At 40.8% G+C, this 25,366-nt stretch overlaps 1 protein-coding gene across 1 annotated transcript in view; it reads right to left on the bottom strand.

Moving 5' to 3' along the window:
- The window catches only part of SPRTN (SprT-like N-terminal domain), a 201,549-nt gene that overhangs the window by 68,119 nt on the left and 108,064 nt on the right, over positions 1–25,366 (bottom strand). The window contains exon 3 of the mRNA XM_069234992.1: positions 9,424–9,552. Coding sequence (XP_069091093.1) covers positions 9,424–9,552 — 129 coding nt within the window. The remainder of the gene's footprint in view (positions 1–9,423; positions 9,553–25,366) is intronic.

The raw sequence follows: 25,366 nt of genomic DNA on the forward strand, positions 1-25,366 counted from the left end.
TCGATGGCGACCTCGACCGGGACCTCTCCTTACTCGACCGGCGCCGTGATTCTCGACGGCGCCGGGAGTCTCGATGACGCCGATGAGACTTCGGTGAGGAGGATTTTCGATGGTGCCTCTTCTCCTTTTTCTTCGACTTTGCCATAAAAAGTTTGGCCTCTCGCTCCTTCAGGGCTTTCGGATTCATATGCTGACATGAATCACACCTGGCCACATCGTGATCGGAACTTAAACACCACAAACAGTCAGAATGTGGGTCCGTTGCCGACATCCTGCCCCCACACTCTCGACAGGGCTTAAAACCTGACTTCCTCTGAGACACAGTAACTTCAGAGAAAAAACACAGCCATAAAACACACTGTAACTGCCGAACAGCAACAGTAGCTCCCTCGGAGATAACCGTTTCGAATGGCATGGAAAAAAGGGAACTGACGTCGGCGAGGACCTCTTATTGCCTGTATGACGTCAGACGGCGTCGCGTGGGCAAATGTGACGTCCTCGTTGACGTGCAGAAGCTAGGAAGAAGATTTCCATCGAATGCTGGCGCAGTGGGAGTGTTCATTAGGTGAGGAATCCACAGGTAGTTGTATCCATCAGAAATAGCTACGTTTTGGGGTGAAAATCAGGAAAAAGGTGCTCCGCAAAAAAAGTGTCTGTTTTTCCCCTAAACATTCCGTCAACAAAAGATTTGCTGTGCTAAAGTCGCCATCTTCCCAACTTCCAGGAGCATGCAGATCTAAATAACTTTTAAAAAACTCTTTTTTTAACAACAGTTTTGGCATTTTTCAGAGAGGTAGCCGATTTTTCCTAATTTGTGTGCTTTCAACATACTTCTACTTTGTGGTAGAAACCGTTGTGAAACACATGGGTGATCGCAGAAAGCTATGGATTTTTTAAAAAATTGACTAAACTGTTAATTCAGCAAGGGGACATTTGTGTAGATCCCTCAAAGTTTTCTCAAAGAAACTAATCATTGACATAAAACAATATTGAAAATGAGTAGAAAAACAGACATTTCTGACATTTTCTTTTCTAACTTCTTGTCACAATATACCACTATGTCTGCTAGACCCTTCTGGCTGCAGGGTTATATATAGGAGGTTGTAGGTTTTCCAAGAACCCAATGAGGTACCAAAAGACAACAACTGAGCAACCCCTTACAATTGTTTTTCATTGTTTACCAGGTATAGAGCAATTCACCTGGTAAAATATAGTGTGAAAAATGGGTATCAAGGAAACCTATGTCTTTCTGAAAATGGACACCAGATATGGAGATCAGGAGCAGTGGTTACCTGTACATATCTGAATTTGTGAGTACCGATACTAGCATGTGTTTCGGAAGGCATTTCTGCAAATATTTTCTTTCCTGCACACTGGCTTACATTTGGAAGGGACAGAGGCAAAGAAATGCAATTGGTAATAACAAACGTTCTACAATTCTGTGTTGTCCCGGTGTCTTGTTTTACTCAGATAAATAGTGGCTATTTATCTAAACTGGTGTAGAGTACTTTTGTGGGTGTGGGTGTATGTGTGTACATATACTTTACACATTGCCCCCGAGATAAGCCTGACTGCTCTTGCCAAGCTACCAAGGGGGTGAGCAGGGGTTATCTTGGCTGTGGCTTTCTTACCCTGACTAGAGCGAGGGTCCCTACTTGGACAGGGTGTAAATCACTGCCAACTAGAGATCCCATTTCTAACACTCACCCTCAATCGACCCTGGGAGGGGGGAGGGGGGGGGGGTTTGAAGGATGCAGAAAGACTGATGTACCTATACGGGTGAGGGAGCACAATGCAATACTTGGCTTGACACGTAGGCTCTCATTATTCTAATGAGAATACTGGATTTTGTGTGCGGTGGGGTGAAGGAGACTGAATCTGATCCACTGCAGATGACACCTGTTGCTTCAATCCGGGTTTTGCTCCAGCCAACTAGCAGTGCATCATCCTTACCCGAGGGCAGGGATGACAGGGCAGCTGAGCGCATGACAATTGGTTTCTCAGGGAAGTTGTGGTCACTCAGGTCTCATCCGTTTCTCTCAGTTACCTTAGTCTCATATATAGAATGACAAACCGAGGCAGTATATGTTTCAATAATTATTTTAATAAAACAACTGCATATTAGATATCAAAGCATGAGCAGCAATAACCAGGACAACACAGCATCAAAATTGTGACGAGGAGAGTGAAGTATAGAAATAACGCTATCATATTGTCACTACGGTCAACAGACTAACTCCTACTTAGGTTATGATAGAGAACAGCATGTTAAGCTCTAATTCTGCCCTTCAGGTTCCCCTGGGAAGACATCATCCCCCTTACCTGAGCAGAGGCCTGTGGTCTGTGTTAGCATCTGTAGCAAAGCATTCGGCATTTATAATAACACAGCTGATGTTCTGGGAAAATGTCCCTACGTAAAGATGTGTGTTTTCTACGAATGTCGGAGACTAAACTTATACCACGTTCACCGGCAATGTACCGTGCTGTAGCCTTGAAAGAAGCACAGAGTGAGCAAGAATGTCTTGTTTAAGAACAGTGTGCTGGCCTAGGCAAAAACAGTTAGATAAACAGAAAATAAAACAAGACCGTAAAAGTGGCTACTGTAACAATAAAATAAAGCCGAATAAAATATATCTATGTTAGAGTGCACAGCGGCTTGGTCTAGTGTGTTAAAATAACGTGCATGGAGCTACAGCTAAAATGCTACACAACAGGCTGACCACACCGGTTTTTAGGCATTAAAAATATGAAATAAAAAAGGATGCAGGGGCGTGCTCACCGCGGCATCATGCAGTGCTCCCACCCCCACAACAGTTGCATTAGTCTTTCTGTGGCTTCAGAGAGTTTACCCAAAATCTGTGCCACGGAATAGAAAAGCCACCAGGGGACAAATAGCCCTCAATATAAACAAGCATTTTCAATGCAACGGGTCTCGCATTTGTTATGGTTAAAGCGATTAGCGTTGTAAAGCAAAAAAAAATAAACGCAGCACTATCGGGCTATGTAAAATAGTCCGGACTCCGTATGTTTTTGGTACTTTACCGGTGCTGTGTAGGTGGGCTAAATACCGAAAAAGGCATGACGTATGCATGCCTATCACAAATGAAAGCAAGTGGATTTTAAAAGGCAAGCCCACGAACCAATGTAAGTGACTGACGTGACATGGGCGTGATTTTTAGCCCAAAGAGAGATAACAGAATGGACGGAGCACTTCGTGCTTGCCCATAAAAATGGGTTGGGGACGACTCACCAAGGTATTTGTACTGTGCTCGCAGTCTAGAACAGATGCATCCGTTGTTCTGCCCCTGGGGGTGGATTGAGGGTGTTTACCCAAAATCTGGCCCTGGGGACAGAAAGGCTACTCAACACTAGGAAATAATTAGCCCCAAGAAAAAGAAAATAACAAGCATTGGCAAAGCCAATCGGTTTCGCCTATGTGAAATCTATTAGCTCTGTCAATATTGTTTACATGTTGCACAGCAGAGTGAGCTACAGGCTTCAAGTAAAACAAGATCACATGAAGCATGTCACTCTTTTGTGTCATGAGCTCTGGACACAGATGGATGAACAGAAAATATCTTACCTTGTACTCACTTCTCACCCCCTCCCACCAGCTGGTCAGCAGGGATGGGCCCTGGCAATGGCATCATGTCTGCAGCTCAACATATCACAATGCAGCACCAATCAGGGCCCATGAAAGGTAGAACTTTAAAAGGCCGGCTGTGTTATAGCCGCTGCTGTAACGCACTGGCATGCTGTCCATCAGCACAAGGCCAGCATGTTCTGCTTCAGAGTCAGAAATAAACAAGGATCTTCCGCTTCAGAGCACAGAGCACGTAAGAACTGGGGACCCCGGCTGCTGGGCTGGTGTAAACACTTTTCTATTGAAAGCCACAAATCTTTAAAAGGATCACAGCCAAAGCAAACAAGAATTTGGAGAAAATTAGCTAAAGTTACTGGATATTGTTTGTACTCTCATTGACAATGTATCCTAGATGCTCTCGAGGGAGCCAGAGCAACAAACGAAGCAACTGACTGCAAAAGGACAGGGTACAGAGCTGCCCTGATTGAGGGTCTGGCTCTGAGTGCACAATTGTATTTCAAGGTAGCTGCATTACAACAGTGCTTTTATTTTAGTTGCACACTGCCTGCTCCATTTGTCTGGGTAATGCAAACAACGTTGGTTGCTTTAATAATCTGATTGGGGGCAGAGGGTGCAAATAATCAATCATCAGTAGAACGACGTACAAGAATACACACAAGAGAGGTAGGTATTGTCGGATGTGTCAAAATAGCGCACGGACATACAAAACACCCCAGCTGTTGTTGCACACTTTCAGGCATCGGCAGAAGCCACACAGAAATGGAAAAGTAGTTGTCACAAGATTTTGTGAAAGCTTACAGCGGGTGTAAAGAAATAGTACTAGGCAATTAGTGTAATTATGACAATCCTATTACCGGCAGAAGCGAGAGCGAGCAACACAGCCTTGGCCACCCACCTAAGCTGCCCCCACACAGGTTGCCTTTATTGTAACACACTTGGAAGCCCTTTCTTGCCATTCCCCCTCCTAAAAAAACAAAAACACTCCCTCATTCATCCAGGCACTCACAGCCACAGATAACATATCAAACTGAAAGAAAATACAACTTCAGGATGTAGTGAGGGTGTTTAGGGGAGGAGTGGCAAGGGGAAGGAGGGATCTGTCATTACAGCCGCTAGCATGAAGCCTTCAGGTGGGGGTGGTGGTGGGGGAGGAGACGGGTAAACACTGCAGGTCAAGGGGTCCCTTTTTCGTTCCAAGTAAATCTCGGAGGGCTTCCCTTGTCTGCTTCCTGGGGCCGTTATGAATTTGGCAGAGCAGACCATGATCTGGCTCATCACACTGGGGGTGTTGAGTCACCCAAGAAGACCATCCCAGACCCAGAGGGGGTTTCTGCAGGACGGGTTAGTGCTGTGCGAACTACTGGACTGGCTGCTCCCCAGCTCAATAGAACAAGCATTTTCAATGCAACGGGTCTCACATTTGTTCGAGTTAGCTATTAGCGTTGTAAAGCAAAAAAAATGCAGCGCGATCACGCTATGTAAAATGCAGCGCAATCGCGCTGCGTGGAAAATAAACAGATAAAGTAGTCCGGACTCCAGGCTGAAAACATTGAGCCTCGTATATTTTTGGTACTTTACCGGTGCTGTGTATGTGGGCTAAACACCGGAAAAGGCATGACGTATGCATGCCTTTCACAAATGAAAGCAAGCGGATTTTAAACGGCAAGTCCGTGAACCAATGAAAGTGACTGACGTGGCATGGACGTGGTTTGAAGCCCAAAGAGAGATTACAGAATGGACAGAACACTTTGTGCTCACCCTTAAAAAGTAAGTGGATCATGCCTCCCCCGCATTCATCAGTGCAATGGAGCTACATGTTATCTTGCTAAATTGTGTTATTGTGTCAGAGCTGTTTAAATCCATTGTTGCCACAATCTGAGACGATCTGGCTATAAACAATGCACTTGCACCAGTAGAAGTTGTAATAGTACATTCAGTGTAAGTGAGTGAGGCGAGGGACTGCAGGCCTCACTTGTGGCTATGACAGATGCCCTCTCCCAAGTTAGTAAGGGGAATGCAGGTATTATTTATAAGACTGCTACTACGCGCAATTTCTATGTAACTGTTCATGTGTAAGGTGTTCTGTCTTTCAGGAATATAATTTTTTTTTAGAAATATATATTTGAAAACTCTATTGAATCGTGCCTTGGATCTCTCTTCCATATCGCTCGCTCTCTCTAGATATATATACACACACATAAAACATACATACATATATATATATTATATGTATATATATATATATTTTATTCACTTGAACAACCAAGGGTTATGGGGACGTTATAGTTAGGTTCTGAATTTACACATACAAAACCATAGATATTCAGCAGTTATAGTTAGAGGTATTTTAAGTAACTATAACTCGCACCCTAAAGTAATTTTAACTTGCGACCCGCCATGCACAGTTTTTTCTTCAATAATTTGACTGCTAATGTTTCATTTATATTTTTAATGACGGCATGGAACTTGTCATGGGTGCTGTCATATCTGGGGTAATTAGCGGTGCATGGCGAGGGGGCGAGTTATAGTTACCTTAGGGCGCAACTTATAGTTGCTTAAAATAACTAACTATAACTGCTGAATTTCCACGGTTTTGTACGAGTAAATTCAGAAGACGTAAAAAGAAATTAAAATAAAAAAATGCTACTCTGGTCATCCCAACACAAGGACTGGGAAGCGGCAAGGCGGGGGAGGACGTTGCACACAGTAAACACGACGAGGCAGCTTACGGGGTGGCAGTACTGGCTGGGTACTGTGGGGGCTGTAGTGGCTGTTAGGAATTGAGAAAAAAAATAACACCTAGAGAGTGAGTAGTTAGTGGAAAACACCCTTAGCAGGGAATGTCAGTGGCCGGAAGGAGTACTTCGTCAAAGCTTCAAGTGACTGCAAAAGCAGAGATGGAAGAGCAGGAAGGGAATGCAGATGATGACGTGCACGGCGTGCTGGTCAATGAGGAGCAAGTAAAATCAAGCAACAATGGATTGGACCAATAAGTTCAGGGAAGTATTGGGCGAGTTCTAGGCCCTTTTAAGAATTTCTTTTTCAGCATAAAAGATTCCTCAAGCAAAGTGTGCAAGTGTGCATCGTGCAGGCAAACCCAATAAAGGGGTTGGGGTGGCTCCTTGCCCCTAGTCCAGAATGGACATAACAATATTCCGACCCCCCTGGGGCAGACTGAGTAAACAACCTCCAACCCCTTTTTTATTATGCACAGAAACAACTATTAGCTGGCCTACTGCCACACCCCAAACCCACCCCGCCAGGGAAGATTGGAGGTAAAGAACTTATATCTGCCCCTGCGGAAGGGCAGGACAGGAAGATGGTCAAGGTCATTTTAGGGATGGGGCTCAATTTCTTGTCAAGGGAGGACACTACCTCTACCACAGACAACAATAAATAAAACAATCTCTCTCATGTCTAGTGGGCTTTCGGTGCCATCCACCCTCTCCTCTCTCCCAAATGGGGGGGGGGGGGCAGATTGGAGGTAAAGAACTCATATCTGCTCCAGATTATGCATAAAGACTGTTGGGGTAATTTTGGGCTGGGCACTCAGCCCAATGTCTGAGCAAGTCCTCCATACCCCCCACAACAATAAAAAGAAAAATCTGCTTGGTGTCCAGTGGGCTTTCTAATCAAATTCTACTGATCTGTATAGGAAGTGATTCAATTTAGAGAATACGATGGGTCAGGGGGGAATTTGTCAAAATAATGATTATTGTATATGGAACTTAAGAGTCAAATATAGTATAACTCAGTTTTCTTTAGATTGCTTACTGTTTATGGAAGAAAGGTTACACACCCCATCACTTTAAAAAAAATATATATAAAGCTTTAAGTAGGGCCAATGTACCAGACACTTTGATTGGTATTGTAAGATATATCAATGCACTACAGAAAAATATATTTCCCAATTTAGGAGAAGTTTCTTGGGGCCTGTTGATTCACTGTGAAATGTGAGGAGGAAGTTACATTTAATCGGAATGGATTGTTTTTGTCCTTTGAACTATGTAACTGCTGTCGTGTTTTGAATTTACAATATCAGTGATTGGTACTGCAAGAAATATCAATGTTACAGAAGTTGACATTTCACAGTTTTTTTAGACAAAATCACCAAAGAGCTGTTGAATAATAGGGACAACTTAGGAGGATGCTTAATTTAATCGGAATTGATTGCTTGGGTCTCCTGATCTAAGCCATTTTTTTTAACTGTTTTTTAATGTATTATTTTAAAGATAGTGTTGTTACATTTTCAAATATGAAAAAGATTTATATTTCTATAAGATAATTTCTTGGAAATATTTAATGACTGAGCCATTCTAATCTTTTGAATGTGAAAATGAAAAGATTCACATTGTCTCTGGTATTAAACACTCATCCTGTTTATAACTGTGTGGCAAACTGACTATATGTACATCCTTCATTTATTAACCCATAATAATTTGATAGTAGGGATGGAGGTCACCCTATTTCACAGGACACATGCTAATGCCCATTCTAATGTTTCAGACTTAATGCAAAAATAAGCCAAAAATATTGAAATAATAAACCTAATGCTCGAGGCTTCAGGAAATTTTCATAATTATGATCTTTAATTTTATTTTATGATCAATGTGTTCACTGACACATTTTTCTAACTGAAAGGAAAGACTACTAAAACATTGTGAAACAATAAAGCCATCACCTTACATTGGCACATAAAAAAGAGGGGGGGAACACTTCTTATGTACAAAGCATGAAGTGCAGAACAGAAAAGTATATATGTAAAAGCAAAGATGTGTCAGCTGGAATTGTTTGGCAAAACCCCAAAAAGGAAATTTAACACAAGTCAAGGATGGCAACCAAACATTGAACAGCAAGTGGAGTTGAGCAGAATAGCAAGTGGAATCCCTAGGTGAAAAGGAGAAAGCTATGGAAGGCTTTAATGAGTCTTAAGCACAAGCAGGTGGCACTAATCCTGCAGACAAAGAGCGGGTGGGCAGAAGGGGACATATGGCATGCATTTTAGTTAAGGAAAAGGCAAGACCTGCAATGTGCACAACGGGCTAGTGTGCATCTCCCACTGATCCTTACCTTTGGTGGAGCTTCCATTTACACTCCTCAATTGCTTGTCACACAACACAATGGCCTAAATGACTGTTAAACATCACATTTCTATTCAATGATCTGAGAGTAATTATTTCATCTGAATGGGCAAATTCACACATTTGTTGATTTGAAAAGAAAGCAGTAAACGAGTGACCCCACAGGGTGACAACGAGAAGGTTTCATTATCTTTTGTATTTGAGCATCTGAGGCTTTTTTGTATTATATTGTACTATGAACTCAATTGTATCTAAACAGTGTGCCAAAGAAGAGGCTATGCAGAGGAAATATTTATGTGCATGAGGGACATTTGAGTTGCTGAGAAAAATTGTGTTATATCGAACTAATTGACAAGAGCTCATCTGGGCTGTTGTTTCTGCCTCTGGGGGCCAACAGTCCAAGAAGGACAAAGCAAGATTAAATACAATTTAATGGGACTGATACGGTCCAAGGTATACACCAGACATTCTATAAAGAAAGGCTCAAATTCTCAAATATAAGACTTTTTGTGAGAAGAGAGAAAATAAACAGACTAAACAGGTCAATCAAGAGTCGTCTGGCATTAACATCTTTGATGTATTAATGTTGTAAAATGAAGGTGAATGGACTGCCAAAAGGCATTCCTTAATTGAAACCATGACCCACAGATGAAGGACAACACAACACAACAAGGGTAGCTAACAAAAAACAGAATTATTCTCTCAAAGCGGCATATTTATTCAGTTCAGAATACTTACTGAAATCTTAGCTCCTGTTATACCATTGATGCGACGCATGTGTTTACAAAACTCGTCTCCATGGGCGTCATGGTCTCTATTGTTGTGTGTGACAAACAACAAGGCATGGATCATTTCATGCAGAAGGGTCTGTGGTATAAACAAAAAACAACTTGATGACTACTAAAGTATTTTAAGAGAAAGATTGCATTTAACTGCAGCAGCAGATCCTGCAGGCTGCCACACTTCGTACTTACCTCTTCTTATGAAGGAGAAACAAATGTAAACCGCTTAGGCATGGATTTACTCCATTAGCTACTAGTTCATGGAGACAAATACAGCATTTCACTGTTTTTCCTGACTGAAACTAGCAAAACTAAAATAGTTACCAAAAACCTTAAAGTTACTAACTTCCAAAGAGGCTTTTTGGGCGTGCTTTAGTTCACCAAGGATGGCAATTACAATAAATAAAGCTATTAAAAACAATAATAACGGAGGTTTCTTGAGCATCACCAGGATAGGAGATAACTGATTCATTAATAGGCCTCCCAATTATAGTATACCACACATAGAGAGACTGAGCAATGTTTGTACATATAGTCAACTAACTTCTAAAGGATTCCATTCTTTTGTGTTCATTGCCCTCACACACTTCTGCTGCATGCTTCATCATTCTTGAGCATATAGTGCAGTGGTGTAGAGTGGAGTGGAGTGGTGCATAGTGCAGTGTTGTGGAGTAGTGTAAAGTGCAGTGGTGTAAAGTGCAATTTTGCAGAGTGGAGTGGCGTAAACTGGAGTATGCATGGTAGCGCACTGCCATTACAGACAACACATTTTCAACTGAAATTACCATTACATTTGCACAGACATACGTTTTTACTAATAACACTATACAGTACATAAACAAAAATGTGTGGAAATTGCATCCCCTAGTGTAATGATTTGTTTTCATTTTATTAAAGTATTTGCTTCCAAACCAGTTCAGAAATAAAAAAAGTGCTTCATTTGTGTTACTAATTCTGATATTCTGAAAAACTTACACAGTTCATTTAAATAGTGTTGTGTGCTAGAATTTTTTTTTCCAACCTCAGTATGCAGCAAGATTCACATAAATCCTATAACTTTGAAGTCAGAGAAAGAAAAGTAAACAAGCGCCTGACATTTGACCACTGCCTTTGAATGCACAGCAAATGTGACAACATGAGAACATTTAAGGGCCTGTTTTAAGAAAGGGGGTTCGTGGAAGAATACAGTAAACACCGTTTAGGCAATGGTAGGGACAAACTGAACCTGGAGAGCCTAAATGAAATAAAGCCAGCAAACAGAAAGCAAGAAACTGAGTTACAAACCACAAAGTCAGTGGTAATCAATGGCCAGGTTGCTTTATTATGTCAACTTTCTGAAAGTCTCCAAGATGTCTTTAGCAAACCAGACAGCTGTGCTGTCTTGTAGGCTGCAACCTAAAAAGGAACTTAATTAGGAGTGAAAATATCTAAATTATTCTTCCACCAAACTAAACATATATGCACTTTTATCCCATAAGAAGAGGTATTTTTAGGATTGTTAACTTCATCAAAACACTTCCATACTATTTACATTTTCATATTCAATATCCCAGGACCTAATGACAAAGTTTTAACAACTCCTGGTTAAGCTAAATGAATCGCTGAAGACCAGAACAGGAGATACCTGCCTTGACATTTGGTTTAGTCACTACCTCGACTACTTGATCAACACACACAGCCTTCTGATATTCATGTTATGCTTCCCCACTCACATTCAATAATTTCACCCAGCCCTATTCCATAAGGAGTTTCTCCTTAACTTTCTCCTGCTCGTGGGCTATAGTTTATGGAGGCTAAACCTGTGGAATTTCTTCATTTTTGGTAAGGACCCAACAGCATCCTTGCCCAGCACCATCTTGTGTTTTCCTTCTGCGTGACAGGTTTCCAGACCACACACAGGATTGTGGTACAACTTCTTGAAGGCCTCCTTCTGGCATACGCTGCATTCAGGAAAAAGGTTATAAATAGAATTTGAGGCATTATTGTATGCACATTTTGCAGTATTTTACTTATGTTGTATCACAGAATATTTTCTCATGTCAATAGTTATTTTATTAGCTATGTTTCTTTTCCCAATCCAAGATGGCCAAACCCATTTTTAGTTGGGTCATATCCTGTGTTTTACATAAATAAGGAATAGGTAGTGCAGTTGTCTCGCAACTGTGTCATAGTTGGACTCTCACTCCCTAGTAAGACTGCTGGTTTAGGGATGACAGCATTTGTTTGTAGGCGACTGAGACACTCCTACAACAAGTTGCAACGGTTGGCCCATCCCTCACGGCTCACAAGCAGTACCTCACCAAAACGCAGAAAGCAAAAGTGATTTCTGGAAGCCTTATGCATGGTCTCTAGATTAGACCTCTCAGGGAAGTCGAAGTAGGACAGAACATACCCTTTTCTCTCGTTAGCAACAATTCTCATACACACAAAGGCAGTAAAGGTGATGCAGGATAGTTTTCAATATATTTATTGAAAAGACTGCAATCTACAATAAAATGCATGTGCTTCAATGATTAGAATAATGAACAGTGCTGCCCATAGGTGGCACCTGGAAGGAACCCCTCTAAAGAACTTGTCCGTGTGAGGTGTATTTATACAGATCACGTAGGATCCCTGATGCAGGTATGTTCCTAAACAACTGATAATGTGGCAGACTTGTAGTCGGCAATTGCATAAACAATACCTAACAAGTGTGCATTAAATTCCTATCACACGTAGTGTATCACTGATAGTGATGCTGATTATGACACCTTCTCAGAATGGCACTGATAATGAAAATCAAAACATTTATTATGAAATGTAAGAACATGGTGAAAGCTAAAAGAAATAATAAAATAAATGAAATAAAACAGAGCACGCTAAGTAGGTAAAAGGTTACTAGATGACTGGGGCACAGGCCTGCAAGCCAAAGGCTAAGCTGACTCCTGTGTCCCAAGTGGAAACTAAAATGGATTCACAATTGTTCCTGTATCACTGCTTGCTCTCTGGACTCCCTTGGACTCTGCTTCTCTCCAGCTTCCGCTATTATTTTCTGCTTGTCTCTCCCTTTCTTGGCCTGGTCACCAGGAAGGTATTTGTGGTCTTCAGTTTTTCTCCTTCCTGCTTGTTTACTTTCTGAAGCTGTTTTGGACTTCCTGTTCTAACCTGGGGTCCGATATTGCCTCTGGGCGCAAGTGGCCTTACCTTCATCCGAAGAAGACTCTGAAAGCGCAATCCGGAAGACCAGCTCTTAACAGACTGTGACGCCCACATTCTTCAGGCATGGCTCAAGCTCTTGAAACATCCAAAGTATAAGAGTTATCGGCAGTAGTGAATAATCTTATGCTATAGGCTCAGAGCCCAACTTCAAAGAATGCATTCCCTTCTCTAATCGTTAGCCACTTTTCAACAAGGCTCTCTGGATTCTCCACAGGCTGTTCTAACAGAGATGAAATTTGATGGGAATCGAAAGAAATTAAAGGCCGTCCTTGATAGCCATCAGGTTCATTTCAACTTTAAAGCCCACATTCATGATTCAGACAGGTCCAAATTAGAGTTCATATTAAGTAACATTGTGGGAATCCCCCTGGCCTAGGCGATGACTGGTTTCAGATACTAGTCTCATTCTGGATAACTTTTCGGTCTTCCTTGCCAAATTTAAAATATTCTCTGCCCAGGACAAAATCTTGGAAATATCTGAAGGTTCAATGGATCTCCATTCTAATAATTCTACATTCAAGGGCTTGGCCAGGGAAATTGATTTGATTGATTCTACCCTTTCTGAAAAGGTTTAAGGACGAAATTAAAGGTGAACTTGCAAGGGTTGCCAGACCACCGACTCTACAGGACCACATACAATTAGCACTCCAGATTGATAGTCATCTTCAGGAATGACGCTTGGAATGTAGAAAACAACCTTTGTCGAAGTCCATTTAAAGACCTCTGTCTTTTAAGACTACATCCACTCCTCTGAACCTGATGACCAACCTATCCAAGTGAGTATAATAAAGGTCCCCTCACGGAAGAAGAAAGGTTAAGACTCAGAAAGTTGGGAGCATGCATGTATTGTGGCCAGGAAGGTCACCTTTTAAGTACTTGCCCTGCTTAACCAGTTCGCCCACCTCAGAGATTGAGAAACTAATAAACTCTTACCTAGCAGAGAATAGAGACGTGTAGTAATCAGTTACCTCTGCCCCAATCTCAAAGTTCCTCCAGCTTTGTTCTTTTGCAAGGAGAGTTTTAACTTCAGTCCAACTCCCTTGTGGTTCCTGTTCTCATAGACTATGGAACCTCAAATTTTTATATGGACATAATTGGGCCTCTCACCATCAAACTTCAGTAATCAACAAAGAAAGACCAGCGGCTGTTGAAGCGGATGAAGAAACCATAGTAGCAGAAGAAACATAACCCTTAGCTCTTAAAATAGCCACCCATTTGAAACCATCACATTTGATTTAACCTCATCTCCCCATTATTCAATCATCTTGGGAATCAATTGGTTCATAAGATATAATCCATATATCAACTGGTCTGCTAAAACCTTATTTTTAAACTCTGAATATTGCACTTCTCACTGCAGCAATGATCGGTACTTCTTGAAAACTCCTATACTTCCATCTGAGAATGCCACTCATTCCACCTGAAGCCTATCATGACTTCTTTTATGTGTTTCAAGAATAACTAAAGAACTACCTCCCCACTGCCCACTTGACTGTGCCGTTGAGCTTTTGTCCGATGCAACTGTTCCTTATAGACCCATTTTCTTATTGTTATCTCTAGAACGAGCCCCAAAGCCCACAAAGAACATTTAGATGTAAATCTTGCCAACTGACTCAACACTATGCAGGAGCTTTCCTGTTTTTTGTGACGCAGAAGGTACTATCAGAACTTTAGCCTTGTTTCGATTAAAGGGGGGTAAATCTGGTGAGTATAAAAGATCAATACCCCTTAATATGAGATATCTTAGAAGTGTATTCAAGGAGCAAAAGTGTTTACTAACTAGACCCGAGAAGAGCGAATGACTTGATTAGAAACTGATCAATAAGCAAAAGGAAGACGAGATTTAGAACACCTTTTGGGCATTATGAGTGCAGAGTGATGCCTCTCAGCCTTTGTAGTGCCCTGGTGGTTTTCAATGTTTTATTAATTCTATTTTCTCTGACTTGATTCTTCAAACCATGGTTGTTTACTTAAGACAATATGGTGGTATTTTCCTAGAACCCTGCAGAACAAGTCCTACAAAGTTTATGAGAAAATAAGTTGCTTGCTAAACCCAAAAAATGTTTGATCTAGAAGGACTCAGTTGATTATCTTATTTATGTCCTGTTAGCTAAAAGAATTGCAATTAATAGCAGCTAGATTCAAGCAATCCCTGACTGGTCCATCCCTTCCTCTCTAAAAAAAAAAAAAAAAAAAAAGGCGAAGTTTCCTTGGACTAGCAAATTACTATAATCAGAAATTCATCAAGGGTTTTTCTAAACTGGTTTTAAAGATCTATTAAAAAAGAACAAGCCTTTTCATTGGAATAAGGATGCAAGCTTAGCGTTTGCAAAGATGAAATCAAAGTTAGTTTGAGCTTCATCCAACAACAAGCTGACACCTTCCAAGCCCTTCATCATTCAAACAGATGCATTGGATCAGGATATACGAGACAGCTTTCACCTGGATCAAGTCGGGAAGAACACATCATTGCTTTTTGTTCCCCAAGGACGTTTTCACCAGCCAAACAAAATTATTCTGTCCTGAAAAAGGAACTTTTAGCACTCAGAACATAGGCATTTTCTCTTGGGAACACAACAATGGAGTGGTCTTTGTACAGATCACAGAACTCTCCAATACTCCAGCAAGATGAATGTCAAACTAATAGATAAGCTAGTGGGGTGTATTTTTTCCAGCAGTATAATTTTCTTCTCATTTACATCCAGAATCAAATTACAGACAACAATGAAAAAGATTATCATTCCCAGAGCCTTTATAACTACTGTGGCCTCCACATTTCTCAAATCAATTTCTTTGGAAACAAAGCACACTAACTTCCAAAAACTGAAACAACTACATTCCCATTTTCAAACAAAGAATATTAGCAGGTTGATTTGTGTTCATTGGAAACTTTTAATTCCCACTAGACAATTCAAAAAATATTTTTTTACAGTTGTGCCACCATGTATCAATTTTAAGACATAGAGGGCAAAGAGTAACTGCAGAGCTAATTGAAAGTTATGGTGGTCGTCCCTTCACCAAGACTTCTTAAAATGTGTTAAAACATGAGGTTTGTGCTCAAGATAAATCTGGAACACAAAAAAAGCAAGATTATTATTATACCCAAAATGCCTTCTAAACCTTGGGAATTATGTACTGACTTTATTGTTTAATTACCTCATCTGAATACTGCACCACAAGCAAGGAAGCCATGGATTATTTTATTAAGAACGCTAATTTCTCTACTCTTCTCCACATACCAACGGCATCTGAAATGGCTGAAAATCTTTATTCAGACATAATCAGACTTAATGGATTGTCCTTGAAAATGTTTCTGATTGAGGACCTCAATATATCTTCTAGTTTTGGAAGGCTCTGTATAAGAAACTAGGGTCCAAACGTTTGGAATTGCGATTTCCTAATTTCGATGTGAATCGCTATTAGGAATTCGCATTGCCAAATGTACGAAACTCCACTGAGTTTCTTCTGCGATTCCCAGTAGGTCACAAATAGACCTACCTCATTAACATTAATGAGGTAGGTCACAATTTGCAACCCACGGTGAATCGTAAAAAACATAGGGATGGTGGCCTGCTGGGGTCAGCAGACCACCATGTTTGTGACTGCTTTTTTTTTTTTTTTTTTAAATGCAGCCCATTTTCCTTAAAGGAAAATGGGATGCTTTTAAACAGCAAAAAATAAAACATTTCAGTTTCATTTTTTAAGAGTAGACAGTAGTCTGAGGGACAACTGCCTGCTCTTAAAAATGTTTTTGCATGCATTCACAAAGGGGGAGGGGTCCCGTGGCGACCCCTTCCCATTTGAGACCGGGTTAACACTAATTTGAAATTGGTGTTAACTGTGATTATTTTACGACTGCATTCACGGTCACATAACAATCATACGTACCACTACCACTGTGACTCGCAATTACGAGGGGATGCCCTTGGCACGGCCCTTCCTAATTGCGATTTGCAAACCTATTTTGCGATTCGATAAATAGATTACAGAATCGAAAAATTCCATATGTACATACCAAAATGCTATTTTCTATGTAGAAATGGCTCGATTCTGCGAATCAGGACGTTTGTGCACAGAAAAAAGCTTTGTACATCTGGACCTAGGTATACAAAGATCCTTAACTTCTGGTTTCCATCCTAAGTTTGCCTTTAACAATTTGATTCATAACTCTACAGAGTTCTCTCCTGTTTTGCTTTGAATGAGTTCAGCTGCAAACATTTCCAATTCTAACAGAAACAGGAGCAGAAGACTCTGTCCCTTCAGTCCAAGATTCTTTAGAAAGACTGAAAAAAGATTGAAGGAAAATTACTCCAAAACTTACAAACTTACAAATTGCTAAAACAGTTAAAGGTCTGAGGCCAACTGACAGAAGACCAGTTCCAATCAAAACGTTGGAGATAAGGTTTGGTTACGCTCTATAAATCTACCATGATATATATGATGGTCAAAATGTTCTCTACAATATTATGGTCTCTTTGAAATATCTAAGAAAATAAATTCTGTCCCAGAATGGTTAAAACGTCCTTCTTCTTTAAGGACTCATCCTTCTTTCCATGTTTCCTAATTAAAACCTTATTTAAGTCATGAAGGCTGTTATGTGAAAAAGAGAGCTCCTATTGTACTTGATGATGGTCAACACTAGTATGAAGATCACAAGAGTTTTAAGTCCTGATAGTTTAAGGGATAGCTACAGTACTTAATGGACTGGAAAGGATATAAGCCTTGTGATCATTCCTGGAAACCTGCAGATCAGGCTTATACTCCCCGACTGGTCTGACAATTCTACTTAAAGCATCCTTCTGTGTAAATGGGGTACATTATATGATGTGGATGTATATTTAGGACCAGTCAGATTTTGTTTGTTATACCCCAGCTCAACACTAGGTAGCTGTGGCTCTGAGAAGTCAGGCTTACACAAAGGAACAAGTGTAAAGCATTTAAACAGCACCAAAACAACTGAAGGAGAAAAAATTGGGACAACCAAGAAATTTGGCACCAATTTATAAAAAATATATTATTTTTTTGTGACTTTGTAGACACCAAAATGAAAAAAATACACAAGAGGGTTCCAGAGTTACAGATTTTACAAGAAACAATAAATCGGAACTTAACACTTAACCATGAACAAGAATTGGCAAATTCAACACATTTCTTTCAAGAAAAGCTTTTACAAAGTGGAATGTGGTTACTTTGAGATACTTTGGACAGCCAACTCTGGCAGGGAGCCTGCCAAGGGCACTAGCAAGGTCCAGCAAAACAGTTACCTCCTCAAGAAAAGCAGTCTTCAGTCCAGTTCGTTTGTGCCATTTATTAAAACGGTATAGCAGAGGTAGCAGTTTTAACTGCCCTCCCTGTCTGGAGTGGCAGACTGGAAGCCATGTTTTACCTTGTCCCACTCAGAGCGGCACAATAAGCGCTGCAGACCCTGTGGGGACACACTAACTTACATGTCCTGCGTACTGCTGGTAAGATATACTAGCGATTTAAAAGTAAACTAGCTTGTGCTAATTGGGTATGAGCCAATCAAACATACATGTTTATGGCTCAGGGCACTAAGGTCTGGTTGGCAGCATTGTCAGAGTCAAAAAAACAGCAGCATTTGTCCAAATGTTTGGGGGTGACCATCCAAAAAAAGAGGCATTTCCTTACAATACTCATAAACCTGGAGCTCCTGAGAGGAAGCAGAGTAGAAGGAGGTTCGCCTTACTTTTCTCCCATTCATGGGCCATGACACAGCAGGTTGTTTATGCGGACCGGGCCTTCAGAACAACTTCTTTTTACATCACGGTGTCTTTGTCCAGCTCTACCCTGTGTTTTCCTTGCGTGTGTTGGGCTTACCAACTGGGCACAAGTTTATGGGGAGACTTCCTGCATGTCAGCTTGTGGCATGCATTACATGGAGGAAAAAGTCTATAAATAGTATTTGGGGCATTACTGTATGCACATTTTGCAGTATTTGTACTTTTTAAATCCAATATGGCCAAACGTTTTTTGGGGCGATGGGTCACTTCCTGTTTTCCCCCTGTAAGAGGAATCCACTCGCGTTGCAGTTGTTCCTGTATCATTGCTCACTCTCTCTGGACTCCTTTGGACTCCACTTCTCTCCACTCCCTGCTATTTCTTTCTGCACGTCACTCCGCTGCTTGGCCTGGTCAGTAGGAAGGTTTTTCTGGTCTCCAGTTTTTCTACTTCCTGCTGTGTTATTTTCTACAGCAGTTCTACACTTCCTCTTAAAACCTGGCAACTGACACTGGGTGTAAACAACCTTATCTCTGTCTGAAGAACACTCTGCAAGAGTCATTCACCCATGCTACTAATAGCTCTACAGTCCATCTCCCTCAGAGCTCACTGATAAAACTGGCCTGTATCATTCCAGTGCCTTGACCAATCTACTTCAATGCCTACACATAACTTGACTGAACTTCTTTTCCCCTAGCCTTATCCATCCCATTGATAACCCTGTCCTGCCCTCATCAACAAAGTGTAATGATAATCAGTCCTCCATGTCTTCCCTCAAATGCATTACCTTTTTTTTACCTACCCCATTTATAGCAGGGACTGTACCCATCCCACCTTGCCACCTTCAAAGTCCTAAATCAAAGCTCTTTCACAAAATACATTTCCATTGATTTCTGACTTTTGCAGAGAAATAGCTGCTGACGTAAATGCATTCAATGAAACAACAAATCAGATGCAAACTAACTGATGAGAAGCACTATGATTTTATCAGCTGTCCTTCAAACAATGACCAGACCAGGACTCTAGCTTAGGTCATAACCCAACAGTTTTAGCCTTAGGTCAAGAAGGGCGTCCGCTTGTCCAGATAGCAGAACTTGCAGGAAAATAAAACTTTTTGGTAGGTCGTACAGAAAGTTCTTTCCATCTCTCTGTGCAAGTATCCGCTGATATCTGTAACATGCCCTACAGAAATATCACGCTCCTAGGCATTACCGGACAGCTTGGCCACGTTAAAAAAAAAAGAAAATATGGCCCACTTTTCCTGAACCTTAAGGGCAGTCTCACTATGGCTGAGTGTTTGATCGTGGGAAATAGATTACCTAGGAAACTTTACATTTCACAGCAAGTGGACAATCACCCAACATGAGTAGGGAAGCTGGGTTGAATGCTACATGAAATAATCTTTGCCCTCCGAAGCCTTCTCTTGTTTATTTCCAGAGGAGAAGCACTGACGAGCATAGACCGAATTCTGAGTGACTGGAAGGACTTGCGGCTCAGGGCAGAAAAGTCTAAGCTCATTGAGGAAGAGAATATGATGTGCATTTGAAATAAGCAAGCTCTTGATTATTCCGTTTTTTTTTTTTTTTACAATCGTGAGCAGACTCTCTTATTTGACTGGGACAAGCCCAAACTTGAGTGTTTTGTGGTATTTATGCCTATTAAAGATGTGGCAATACTTAGCTGACCATCAGCGTGTACTCGTCTGTTGGGAATGTTATCTGGCTTGGAAAACTCATTTATGAGCGCTCCTTGAGCTGTAAAGGAGAAAACAGGAACATTGGTTTGGGGTTGTGTAATTGGTAAAAGACAGACAAGTTTAAATCCTAGCATTAAAGAAATATAGAACTCAAAGCTGAACTGTAAGGGACTCTTATCTGTCATGAAAATAATATCTGCAGAGTGGGTTCTAATTGTGTAAAACTGAGTACACTGTACTGGTTATTTGAGGTTGTGGCTATTTAAAGAAATATTTACCTTTACCTTTCTACTAACTACTTGGATTGACACACAAACATCCTACCCTTTATTAGACTAATGTTAAGAATGACTAGTTTCTCCATAATGACAACCACATGTGGAGTGCATACACAGTGATTAAATAATCTTTTGTCACCTAACCCCTGCCAATATCTGCTCCATTCATTCTCTGCATTGGGCCCAGGCTCGATTCACGGAGGGCTACCACCCTGCACTTTAGACAGGCATAACACTAGCCAAACTAAAGTGCACATATAAGCTTTTGGGCTATATTTATAATTGTACATTTTCTGCATGCGCCAAACATTTTATCTATACTGCTGACATATCGACCCTATCAAAAAAATCAGCACTGATATCAATGGTGCACAAAAAGAGATTTCAAGTAGCCATTGTGTATAAAAGGTCAGCAAAATGATTTTTCCAAGGATACAGTAAATTATATAAACACCTGTACGTTTAGTGCATCAAAACTAAGCATTCCTACAAATAGGTCAACACTCATGCATGGAAAGATACAATTTTTTTTTAGTTACATGATAATATTTAGGCAAACTAAATATCCCAAATGAAATAAAATATATAAAGGGTATGTATAAATTACACCAATCATTTATAATGCCATTAAAACACTCCAAAGCAAACCAAATTACATCCGTTGTCCACTCTTTTGGCTTACTCATAATATACTGCATGAGTGGCTCATCATTTTGCAGACATGGACAGTCTTCAATCAGGGTAGAATTTATTTTGATATCTTGGTCTATATTTAAAACACTGTTTACAGTTTCCACTTATTCTTCAAATCGCGAGAGCCTTCATCGTGGAACAGTATTCCTGTGCGACTACAATTATTTGTGGTCACTTACCTAGCGGCGAAGGACTTCGAGCAACATCAATACCTGCTACGAATGCAGGACAATGGTTCTGGGAGATAACCTTGTTTCTAATCAGACAGCAATACACTGCTAGACCACTACAATCTCCTGTTCCCACTGACACTAAGGTTACCAGTATCTTCACAACACTGACAAAGAGGACAGGCTGCATATCAAACCCGAGGTAATATTAGATACCAAATTGGGAAAAGGAGTTTAACAAAGCTGAGGTAGGCAGGATACTGACCAAAGACCATGAACTGTCACAATAAAAATGTATCAAGCGGGGAGATGCTTTTCACAATCCTGGCACACTGATTTCTACTCAGACATTCAATTCTCCTTTGACAAAGTAGTGGTATAACATAAACCTTCACTCACACACACAATATATACAAGCAACACTATTAGAATGAGAAAAGACATGCAGGCATTAAGAGAGGAGAGGCAACCAAATGGAATGACACGCTACAGAAAACACAAGTTAAAAATCTTGTAACTTCTTTGATACTGGGGGTCTCCTCTTTCCCACACCGTCTGACGCCACTTCCAGTTTCTTTGCACCACCAGAATTGCCATCTTTAGAGCCTTTTTCTTCTAAACCAACTTCATCACATTTCCACTGTTCACCACCTTGCTCACGAGATTACAACTTTCCTTTCCATAGTCACCTTGGTTTTGTTTCACTCTAGCTGTGTCAGCACACAGACTGTTTTCACTTTTCTTCCCTGCAAAACCGCAAATGGCACTAAACCAGTAGGTTCCATACCTCTCTTTTCACTTGCTCAACATCTGATCCTCCATATCTTCTTGGTCAAATCAGGAAATGTTAGTTAGACTGGTATGCAGTGGTTGACTCTGTAGGCCATTGACTTGTCATCCTCTGGCTAACTGTTTTTTGATCCAGAAGGCTGTATATTGGGGAGGGCCAATGTTACGGGGTTCTGCAGTCTCTAAACTACTTTTCAATTGTTATTTCTGACCACTTGTCAATATACTTCATCCATTTCTGATGCCTTTTTACATGTGTGCAGGGACACCCCCAACATCTTTCGCTTGCAGATGGAGGATCTTGGTGTTGGGGACCAGCTGCTGACGGCATGGATGCCAGCCTGTGAATGATTTCAAGTAACTTCTTGAAATTAAATCCTTCTAAAACAGATATAATACTTACACCCTATAACGCTAATTGTTGAGAAACCAGACTGGGGCCATGAGCTTTGGGCCTTAGTCCCACTACCCTAATGCAGTTAGGAATATCCACCTTTTATGGTCTACTGAACTATGTTGAGTCAGAATTTATCTATTACTAAAAACCTGTTTTGTCCATGTAAGAACACTTTAGAGGGTTTTCCCTTTTATTTTCCTTGCCCACTGATGCACAGTAATGCTTCTGTCTATGCCCACAGAGACTTTAGCAAACCTGCATCTTGCCCCGCATAAAAACTCCGTTGCCATTACCCCAGTAGAGTCAGAACACAGCTCAAATCCTTCTGAGGTTAAATAGGGTTTATCATGTACTGGAGGTGTTACAACAGCTACACTGGCTACCAGTGAGCAAGCATGCTCCTACTAAAGTTGCGTGCATGACCCCTCAAGTCTACAATGTATCAAGTCTCATCTGCTGAGCAGGAAATTTAAGAAACTCATGCCATGCACATCTCTCAGATTAACTAGACATTTGCTGCTGTCAATACCAAATATGAGCTAGAGACATAAGAACCATCTTAAAATTTAGTACCTATTCACATTCATTGTGAACTAGCCAGTCTAGAATTTTGTAATTGCTTGAAAACAGAGCTTTTTGCCAATTAATATTGTGATTATGAGCAATTGCTGTCAGCATATTTCCTTTGTCGATCACGCCAAGAGACTCACGTAGGGTGTGTATCTGGACTTCATAAATTACCCTACAAAAAGTAATAAAAATTAAATATATGAAGTGAATGTGCCTCATAAATCAATTCCAACCAGACTATTGCTAGAGGAAGCAGTCAATCTTCCAAGTTGATCATCCAAAACCTTTAGGTTTTCTCCTCCCTCACTGTGGGCTCCCTTTTTTGTTTTTTTTATAAAATAACCCCTCCTCAATATTGGATTGTGCTCCAAGACTTCAATTCAGACAGCTGGTTCACGCAAAGCAACACCTCCCCGTCAGTGTCCTCTCCTTCCCCTTTTTTATTCCATTTACTATATGTCTCAGTACCTGTGTCAAACAGTCTGCAGCATTATGTCTAATTACTTGTACATATTCCTTGCTGAAAGTATGATCCTACTGTCTTAATCCCCACGTTCAAAGGTACTGCAATGCTCTATACACACCACACTCCAAAACGTATTTAAGAGGCTTGTGATCATTGGGAACCACAAGACTGTTCCTCCACGCAAATGTTGTATTTTTGACCCTTCAGCAAGCTGACTGCAAACACTGTACCATCACTTCACCATCATTCTCAAGTGATGGGACATCTACTTCACATCTGCTAGTATTTGTGGTTCAGGGACCAGCAACTGCCACAATAAGAATGCCTCAAGCAGAAAGATGCCTTTGACATTCTCTCCTGACGTTCCATCCTCACTACAAAAAGCAGTGGGGTATCACAGGGCTCTTTGAGTGAGTGTTTGTCTTTTCTGATGGGTCATTATGGATCCTTGGTGCACTCTGCACAAGACAGTGGTGGCTCTTCAACAAGACTGGCTTAGGCCAGGGCTGATACAGCATGCATGTACGTCGTCCCAGCACACCATCCTTGAAACCTTTTGTAACCAGTGAGTAGGTGAGGTGGGCAGGCAAAGCCCTTTGCCAGAGTGAAGATTTTGTTGTTTGTGTGAAACCCACACCCCACCATTCCTTATTTGCTCCAGATCACTGAGGCAACAGTTGCCATTGTGGTCTGTGTCGGACAGAGAATCAATAAAAGCATTCTTCACTAGTCCAGACTGATACAACATGTGAATCTTTGCTCCAGTGACACAAAGTGAAGAGGTAGTTCTGTGGGACTAGAGGAGTGTTTGCACTTTTGAAAAGGGCAGCATTTTGGTTGGATTGAGCTTTCTGCAATGGCCATCAAAGTGGAGTAAACTCTGGCCCACTTGAGCCGGATCCAAATAATCCTTTTGGCTTTCACTGTAATTCTGTACACCCCTAAAAAGCAAATGTGCTGCCAGCAGTGGAACCTCTTAAAAGTTGCTTCTCTCGCTCCAGGAATCCTCTGTGATGCCTTGACACGGACATGAGTGTTTCTGAGATACTGATGTTAAAAGCAACTTTCAATTACTATCACAAAGCCTACTTTGGAGGAAAAACTGGTGAAGTCATCAGTTCAGTGGGTGCCGTCTGTTCTGTTGAAAAGTTTAACCGCAAGTGGTAGATTTCAAAATTTACATACCTCAAGTGACACCTGGTTGAAAGTGATACCCTCCATACAGATAGTTGATGCACATAGAATGACAGTGAAGAACGTGGCCTAAGGTCTGTGCCAATGGGCATGTCCAGTCATTTTTTGGAGAAGGATTATTAGTGCAAGGCACGACCAAGATGATTAAACTGGTGAATTCTATCAAGTATGAATCCTCCAAGATATGAAATTGATCAGTAGAAAGGTTATATTGATTTGTTTACATTCTTGAATTTGCAACTTTGGTTAAGATGAAGTTTAAGGCATTTTTGATGTGATCATATCTTTAGCACAATTTAAGAAATGTGACTTCAGGTGTAGGGACTGAAGTTCAAGCCAAGACTGAGGATTCTCAACAAAGGTATAAGAAGGTTCAAAATACATAGCAACAACTTATTCACACCCTGGGGCAACTGTGTAGGTGTATCAGGGGTTCAAATGGTGTTTACAAAATGCATGGCAAAATGAGATGGTTCTCACTTTACTCATGGTGAGACATCCTGTTTCCAAGGCAGAGCCTGCAGACTTAGGGTAGAGTCCATGGACTCACAAGAAAAGTGAAAAGGAAAGATCTTATTGGTTAAGTAAATAAATGTTATTCCACTTCATAAAAACAATGCATATTTCATGAAAAAGGTCTTGTCCATATTCAATGTCATTATTCACTCGTGAGGAGAATATATATGATCTGAATGATCAGATAAAGATG

This window comes from Pleurodeles waltl, chromosome 5 (genome assembly GCF_031143425.1).
Source record: "Pleurodeles waltl isolate 20211129_DDA chromosome 5, aPleWal1.hap1.20221129, whole genome shotgun sequence".
In the NCBI taxonomy this organism is placed as follows: Eukaryota; Metazoa; Chordata; class Amphibia; order Caudata; family Salamandridae; genus Pleurodeles; species Pleurodeles waltl.